The following is a 9,250-nucleotide window of genomic DNA, read 5'->3' on the forward strand; positions in this document are numbered from 1 at the left end:
AAAACTGTAAACAAGTTTTTGCAAAACAGCTGCTAGGATAATTATAAGGCACATAAGATTTGGTCTTACTACTTTTATATCATTAGAATCCATCATTGTTTGTTTAGCCTTAAATATTATAACTATTAATTTTCTTCATCTGTTATTTGTTTCTTAGCCTATTGAGAAGCCCCGATGTCTGAACACATTTTATATTTGTCTTTAATGTTGTTTGAAGTTTTCCACTGTGTTTCCTAAGTTTTCTGGCGTGTGTCCTATTAACAAGGATTCCGTTGTGTATGAATTTTACCATGTCTGGTGGAACTTTAGGACTGAGGTGGTCTCTGGTTTGCATTAGTTGTTTTCTACTATTTTTTCCATTCTTTTTCTGTGTAAGCAAGGGACTTGTAATAAGGTGTTAACAGGCTACTGGTTGGTTTATTATTACTTACGAGTTAAGGTGTTAAGACTTGAATATATTCACACACACATTCAAATAACATTAAGAATTTAGTTTAAACATTCACAAGGCAATAAATGCAGAGTAAAAAATGAAACTCTGTCTAAATGTTATCCTTTTGTACTTCGGGTAGGTATTCCTAGCTCTTTGTAATCTTGCTTAAATTACTAAGGCTGGGGTTTTCAAAATTGCTCATCTTTCATTTAGGCACCATAATAAATACTAGATTTTCAAAAGAGTCCAGCAAATTTGATGCCAATCTCTTTTGAAAATCTTGCCAAAAGTGTTACAATAGGATTTGCTGGATGTTGAGCTCTTTTGAAAATCTGGTTCCAATTATGGGTGCTGAGAATTTGAATATCTGGCCCTGAGGCCAAGTTCCACAAAGTTACTTGGGCGCTTAAGACTCGGGTTTAGGTGCCTAAGTCCCATTCTCCACTGTGATCCACAAAACTGCTGCTGAATGCTTTAGGTGCCTAACCTCCAGAGAGAGAGAGAGAGAGACTCTGTAGTCCAGGTGTTGGGTGTGTCTAAGTCCAGTACCCCTACTCCAATCTCTCTCTCTTTATTTATGCACAGTAGAACAGATTCAACAGCAGTGGTTGAGAGAATATCCCATAGTTCAGTGGTTAGAGCCTGCTCCTGAGAAATGGGAGACCCCTGTTTAAATTCTTTCTCCCGCTCTGGTAGAGAGAGAGGAATTGAACCTGGGTCACCCACATCCCAGGCAAGTGCGCTAACCACTGGGCTAAAAGTAATAAGGTGGCTGCCACCATAACTACCTGTTAGTTCGCCAGACATTTTGTATGGTGCGACTCAGGCACCTAACTCATTCCTGTAGGAAGTGGCTTAGATGCCTAAGCTGCCTGACTTCAGGCACTGGGTTCCTATTTGTGCATCACTCAGGAAAGATAGGTGCCTCTTTGCAGCCCAGACTTAGGGTATGTCTACACTACGAAATTAGGTTGAATTTATAGAAGCTGGTTTTATAGATATGGGTTTTATACAGTCGATTGTGTGTGTCCCCACATAAAATGCTCTAAGTTCATTAAGTCGGCGGACCGCATCCACAGTACCGAGGCTAGCGTCGACTTCTGGAGCGTTGCACTGTGGATAGCCATCCCACAGTTCCCGCAGTCTCCGCCGCCCATTGGAATTCTGGGTTGAGATCCCAATGCCTGATGATGCAAAAACAGTGTCACGGGGGATTCTGGGTACATGTTGTCAGGCCCCTCCCCATCCATCAGAGCAACGGCAGACAATAGATTCGTGCCTTTTTACCGGGGTTACCTGTGCAGACAACATACCACGGCAAGCATGGAGCCCGCTCAGCTCAGCTCAGCTCAGCGTCACCATATGTCATCTGGGTGCCGGCAGACGTGGTACTGTATTGCTACACAGCGGCAGCTAATTGCCTTTTGGCAGTAGACGGTGCAGTATGACTGGTAGCCGTCATAGGCTATCTGGGTGCTGGCAGACGTGGAGCTGCATTGCTACACAGCAGCAGCTCCTTATCTTTTGGCAGTGGATGGTGTATTACGATTGATATCCGTAATCGTCATGTTCCTCAGTGAGTTCAATCAGAGGCACCCGGGAAAGTTCTTCAGCAAATTCCTCTAAGAAATACTGAACCAAATTTTCCACTCTGGGCATCTGATTCTTGACGATGATGGCTATCAGTCGTAGTACATCATTTTCTGCCAAGCACCCAGAAGATGCCAATGGCTATCAGTCATGCTGCACCGTCTGCTGCCAGCTTAAGATGTAAAAAATAGATGGACCAGATTTGTTCTGTATTCATTTGCTTCCCCCTCCCTCCGTGAAATCAACGGCCTGCTAAACCCAGGGTTTTGATTCAATCTTTGGGGGGGCCATTCTGTGTGACAGTTGTTTGTGTTTCTCCCTGATGCACAGCCACCTTTGTTGATTTTAATTCCCTGTACCTGTATGCCATGTCGTCAGTCGCCCCTCCCTCCCTCCGTCAGACACTAGTTTCGCGCCTTTTTTCAGACCAGACGCCATAGCACTGGGATCATGGAGCCCACTCAGATCACTGCGGCAATTATGAGCACTATGAACACCACGTGCATTGTCCTGGAGTATATGCAGAGCCAGGACATGCCAAAGCAAAACCAGGACCAGCTGAGGAGGCGATTGCAGCGCGGCGACGAGAGTGATGAGGAAATTGACATGGACATAGACTTCTCACAAAGTACAGGCTCCAGCAATGTGTAAATCATGGTGTTACTGGGGCAGGTTCATGGCGTGGAACGCCGATTCTGGGTCCAGGAAACAAGCACAGACTGGTGGGACCGCATCGTGCTGCAGGTGTGGGACGATTCCCAGTGGCTACGAAACTTTCGCATGCGTAAGGGCACTTTCATGGAACTTTGTGACTTGCTTTCTGATGCCCTGAAGCGCCAGAATACCAGGATGAGAGCAGCCTTCACAGTTGAGAAGTGAGTGGCAATAGCCCTGTGGAAGCTTGCAATGCCAGACAGCTACCAGTCAGTCGGGAATCAATTTGGAGTGGGCAAATCTACTGTGGGGGCTGCTGTGATCCAAGTTGCCAGGGCAATCAAAGACCTGCTGATATCAAGGGTGGTGACTCTGGGAAACGTGCAGGTCATAGTGGATGGCTTTGCTGCAATGGGATTCCCAAACTGTGGTGGGGCGATAGGCGGAACCCATATCCCTATCTTGTCACCGGAGCACCAAGCCACCGAGTACATAAACCGCAAGAGATACTTTTCAATGCTGCTGCAAGCCCTGGTGGATCACAAGGGATGTTTCACCAACATCAACGTGGGATGGCCGGGAAAGGTACATGATGCTCGCATCTTCAGGAACTCTGGTCTGTTTCGAAAGCTGGAGGAAGGGACTTTCTTCCCGGACCAGAAAATAACCGTTGGGGATGTTGAAATGCCTATCGTGATCCTTGGGGACCCAGCCTACCCCTTAATGCCACACACTGCAGTTTAAAACTTTAACTCTTATTGAAGGCCAGCCTTCTGATGCTCAGGCAATCATCTGGGGTGGAGTTACTGGGTGGCCGGAGGCCCCCCCACCGTGTTCTTGTGCGTCTGGGTGAGGAGGCAATGAGACTTGGGGAGGAGGGCTGTTGGTTACACAGGGGGCTGTAACCGTGGTCTCTGCTCTTGCTGCCTTTCCTGCAGCTCAATGATACGCTGGAGCATATCAGTTTGATGCTCCAGAAGCCGGAGCATCGACTCTTGCCTTCTGTCTGCAAGCTGACACCACCTATCATCTTCAGCCAGCCACTTGCTCTCTTCAGCCCGCGATTCAGCCCGCCACTTCTCCTCTCGTTCATATTGTGCTTTTTTGCACTCTGACATTGACTGCCTCCACGCATTCTGCTGTGCTCTTTCAGCGTGGAAGGACATCTGGAGCTCCCTGAACATATCATCCCGAGTCCGCCGTTTTCTCCTTCTAATCTTCGCTAGCCTCTGCGAAGGAGAAACATTTGCAGCTGGTGGAGGAGAAGGGAGAGGTGGTTAAAAAAGACACATTTTAGAGAACAATGGGTACACTCTTTCAGGTTAAGTTTTGCTGTTCACATTACACAGCACATGTGCTTTCGTTACAAGGTCGCATTTTTCCTCTTATATTGAGGGCGTGCCGGTTTGGTGTGAGAGATCACTCATGCAGTGCCAGGCAACAGAATTCAGCTTGCAGGCAGCCATGGTAAGCCACAGTCTTTTGGCTTTTTTAACCTTCATAACATGTGGGAATGGTTTCAAACAGCAGCGCCCTCATTTCCCATACCAAACACCCATTGGGTTGGCCATTTAAAATGGGTTTGCAATGTAAAAGAAGGGGCTGGGGTTTCCGGGTTAAGATGCAGCACAAACCCAACTACCCCCCTCCCCACACACCCAATTCTCTGGGATGATCACTTCACCCCTCCCCCCCACCACGTGGCTAACAGCTGGGAACATTTCTGTTCAGCCGAGCAGGAACGGGCACCTCTGAATGTCCCCTTAATAAAATCACCCAATTTCAACCAGGTGACCGTGAATGAGATCACTCTCCTGAGGATAACAAAGAGAGATAAGGAATGGATGTTCTCTGCATGCCAGCAAACACCGGGACCATACGCTGCCATGCTTTGTTATGCAATGATTCCAGACTACGTGCTACTGGCCTGGCGTGGTAAAGTGTCCTAACATGGCGGACGGGATAAGGCAGCCCTCCCCAGAAACCTTTTGCAAAGGCTTTGGGAGTACATGAAGGAGAGCTTTCTGGAGATGTCCCTGGAGGATTTCCGCTCCATCCCCATACACGTTAACAGACTTTTCCAGTAGCTGTACTGGCCGCGATTGCCAGGGCAAATTAATCATTAATCATTAAACACGCTTGCTTTTAAACCATGTGTAATATTTACAAAGGTACACTCTCCAGAGATCCCTTGTGTGCCCTCAGGGTCTGGGAGCACGCCTTGGGTGAGTTCGGGGGTTACTGGTTCCAGGTCCAGGGTGATAAACATATCCTGGCTGTTGGGGAAACCGGTTTCTCTGCTTCCTTGCTGTGAGCTCTCTTCATTGTCTTCATCATCATCTTCCTCGTACCCCGAACCCACTTCCCTGTTGCGTGTTTCTCCATTGACGGAGTCAAAGCACACTGTTGGGTAGTGGTGGCTGCACCCCCTAGCATTGCATGCAGCTCTACGTAGAAGTAGCATGTTTGCGGCTCTGCCCTGGACCTTCTGTTTGCTTCTCTGGCTTTGTGGTAGGCTTGCCTTAGCTCCTTAATTTTCACACGGCACTGCTGTGCGTCCCTGTTATGGCCTCTGTCCTTCATGGCCTTTGAGACCTTTTCTAATATTTTGCCATTTCGTTTACTGCTACGGAGTTCAGCTCGCACTGATTCGTCTCCCCATATGGTGATCAGATCCCGTACCTCCTGTTCGGTCCATGATGGAGCTCTTTTGCGATCCTGGGACTCCATCATGGTTACCTGTGCTGATGAGCTCTGCGTGGTCACCTGTGCTCTCCACGCTGGGCAAACAGGAAATGAAATTCAAAAGTTCGCAGGGCTTTTCCTGTCTACCTGGTCAGTGCATCTGAGTTGAGAGTGCTGTCCAGAGTGGTCACAGTGAAGCACTGTGGGATAGCTCCCGGAGGCCAATAATGTCGAATTCCATCCACACTACCCCAAATCCGACCCGCCAAGGCCGATTTTAGTGCTAATCCCCTCGTCGGAGATGGAGTAAAGAAACTGGTTTAAAGGGCCCTTTAAGTCGAAAAAAAGGGCTTCGTCGTGTGGACGTGTCCAGGCTTAATTCGATGTAACGCTGCTAAAGTCGACCTAAACTCGTAGTGTAGACCAGGCCTTAGCTGCCTATTTCTGAGAGAGGGGCGGGGCTTAGCACACACCCCTGTTATCTGCATCTCCTATTGGCTAGCTTAGGTGGCTCGCCGCCTAGCATACTGGCTTTTGTGGATTACATTCTTAGCTGCCCATCTCTTCCAGTTCATTGTATAGGCTCCTTGCCTGATTTGTGGATCATTCACAGTGTTGTTCCTGTGATTTTCCAAGACACACAAAAATTAGGCACTCAGCATGGCAACTCCTAAGTCTCTTTGGGGATCCCACCCTTAATCACTATAGCTGTATCTACTTAAGGTTTTTGTTTATATCTCCTGTCATTCCTTGTGCATCATCCTGAAGTAGCAACAGTGGGACCCTTGTAGTACACTGGCCCCCTTTTCTATTGTTTCACCACTCTTTTACCTAGATCTCCCTGGAAAAGAAGGGAGGAAATCAAATGTGTGCTAAGAGTCTGCTAATATTTTCAGGGACGAGATGATGACAGAAAGAAAGGAGTAAATGCTAGCTGAAGGGGTTAAGGAAACTAAGAAGGGAGTTTTAAATATGACAGAGAACAAAGTAATACCAGTACTGGAAGTAAAGTTTGCTTGTTAATAAATGTGGAAAGGAATTAAATTAATTATTAAAAAATGGTTGAGAGTCTAAGCTCCCTTTTAAAATCTATCTTCAACAAGCAAAATAAATGAAATAAGTGTGAACAATTAAAATTAAGGTAGACTTTATGAAATATATTTTGTCATTAATAAAATAATGAAATAAACATAATGAGAAAAATCATTAAATATTGCAAGATATGTTGAGTAAGAGTATCATAATTTAGCCCTAAACTTTATAGTATAAGAAATGGAGCATTAGTTTTAAAGAACACCTCTCACCAAACAAATTTGACAACTTTTTTGACAGAATTTCTAAATTAGACGATAAGGTTAAGTTGTACCAAAGAAATAGCATATTTGTAATTTAACTAAGCATTCAGCAGAGTGGTCCATGAAATCTTATTCTCGGCATTAAATAAAATCAGCTGGATATGAACACTGTCACATCAATTTGAAACTGGCCAAAGGATCATAAACAAATGTATCAAATTATGATATATGATAAATGCAAAGTATTAAACTAGAGAGAGGTGAGTTGGAAAGAATTGAATGATATTCTGCTAGTCAAATTGTATTAACAGAATATATAATTCAGTGAATTGTTACCTTTTTTTAAGCATTCACAAATTGTAGGCCTGGCTTGACATAAATAACTTGACATAAGTAACTTGCCAATTTCATAGTGGGCATGATTGGGAAAGTGAAAGGAAGGTTAAGTTGTCGTACCAGGCAGTCTTCTGGGGTCAAGATGGCTAGCTAAGATCAGCAGAAACATCCTGGTATTAGGAAACAAACCTAAATGTAAATTAGAGGTCAGATTATGCATGAACAGCACATGGATAGAGCACACTGTACAGAGATAAGTTCCTACAAAATAACCAAGCCATGCCAAAACATATGATGCAATGTACAATAAGTGTAAGGTGGTGTGTAAATGTATATAAAGGAAGAGGTTTTCTGTGTAACTGGATTTGTGATATGCCCTGTACCTGATCAACTCAGCGTGGCTTTGCTGTATGCCAACTAAAGATATCTGGGTGATGAAATCTGGAGTCAAACTGAGTTTTTGGGAAGTCGAGTGGAAAGAGTTCTCAGAGGGAATCCCAACACAGACTTGGTATCAAAAACAAACAAACATCAGTGTATAGAGTTTTTTGTGAATTATCCGGTGCTGTTATTTAATACTCAAACTTCAGAATTGGTCACCCAAGTATTTTAATGTGTAAAATACATTAATTGTACTTAGAATATGTGTTTGCAAATAAGTACATGAATTTTATGTTGAATTTGTGTATATTATTGATTCATACTGACCATTTTCAAAAGTTCACAAATGTATGAATGCTAAAGGGCTTGAGTACACGCAATCTGATCTGAAGCCATAGCATTCAAAAATAGTCATTATTTTTCCATTATTGAACTAGCTCTAGGGATCATTGATTTGTCCAATTTATTTAGTATCTTCGTAGGTGATCTAGAGAAGGGATTAAACAGCACACTAATGACATTTGCGATTGATACTAAATTAGGAGGAGATGCAAAACCAGTAAGGAAAAAGAAATAATACAAATGGACCTAAAGAGACTGGATACAACATAGGAAGAAAATAACAAAATGAGATACATCTTGGAAAAATAATCCAAAACACATAAAGAGGGCGAAAGCTAGAAATCAGTAATGCTGAAAGAGAGTCTCTATAGGAGTGACACTGGACAACAAATTAGGCCTCAAATAAAATTACATACAAGATGGTAGCAAAAAAGGCTGATGCAGTTTTGGGCTGCATATGCATAAGTATAAAATCATGAAGTGAGGAAGTAAGGGTTTCCCTCCGTAATACTGCATTCAGTTCTGGGCATCTCATTACCAGAAAGATATTGCCATCTTGGAGAAAATTCACAGAATAACAATTGTATGGAGCTAGAGGAAATCTGTGTCCCTGGCTAAGCCATGTGAAAGAATGGAAGAATGATGATAATCAACAAATATTTAAGATATTGAAGTAGCATATAACTAAATGTAATGGGATGATTTAAATGCAGGCAGAATATTCCATGGGATAGATAGTACTGTCTGTAACTGTATGACTTGGGTGGTTTCCAGAGTCACTGTAGATCAGGAGCCACAGAGGGGAATGTAGGGTGGACAGAGGAGACCAGCTATTTTCAGGGATAGAATTGTATAGGTTTTTACTTCCCACTGTAGATTAATTGTTTTTCTTTCCCCCAAAAGGACAAACAGTTGAGGGAAGTGTCTGAGTGAAAGCAGCAATGAGGGGACGGTTAGATTATGGATAGAGCAGCAACATAAGAGCCACACAGACCCTCGCATTTTGGTGACAGTCTCTGAAAGACGCGGGCAGCAATACGCTCGTCTTCCGGATTCTGAGGCGTGCAGGGCTGGACCCAGCAGGGGCAGGTCTCCGGTTTCGAATGGCGCTGATGCTGGGGGGCCCCTACCCCCTATAGCCATGCTATAGACCTGTCAGGAATCAGGATACAGTAGGTGCAGGAGGAGCATGAGGCTGACCATGCCCTAAGTGCTCCGGGCACACAGCAGACAGTCAGAGCTCTGCCTCCGCTGTCCTGCTCTGTCCAGCAGCTGCATATCCGCCAGCCAAGACCCGATCGTTGAATCGCCAGCGTCCCTTTAAAGGACTCGTCCCTCCGCGAGAACTACACTCCCCATAATGCAAGGCGCACCAAGCAGTAGTGGCGGCCGCAGCAGCTTCCGCCAGCCGCCCGCCTTGAATTGCAGGTTTATTTCCGCCAGCGTAGGTCATATGATCGCTCCCCTCCCAAGATGGCGGACAATTTGCCCTCGGAGTTTGATGTGGTGGTGATAGGAACCGGTATGAGAGGCG

General features: G+C 44.9%; 1 protein-coding gene across 1 annotated transcript in view; it reads left to right on the forward strand.

Moving 5' to 3' along the window:
* The first annotated feature begins 9,101 nt into the window (after nucleotides 1-9,101).
* CHM (CHM Rab escort protein) overlaps nucleotides 9,102-9,250 on the forward strand; it is a 64,041-nt gene continuing 63,892 nt past the window's right edge. Inside the window, exon 1 of the mRNA XM_065556494.1 lies at nucleotides 9,102-9,238. Coding sequence (XP_065412566.1) covers nucleotides 9,190-9,238 — 49 coding nt within the window. The 5' untranslated portion in view covers nucleotides 9,102-9,189. The remainder of the gene's footprint in view (nucleotides 9,239-9,250) is intronic.

This window comes from Chrysemys picta, chromosome 9 (assembly GCF_011386835.1).
Source record: "Chrysemys picta bellii isolate R12L10 chromosome 9, ASM1138683v2, whole genome shotgun sequence".
In the NCBI taxonomy this organism is placed as follows: Eukaryota; Metazoa; Chordata; order Testudines; family Emydidae; genus Chrysemys; species Chrysemys picta.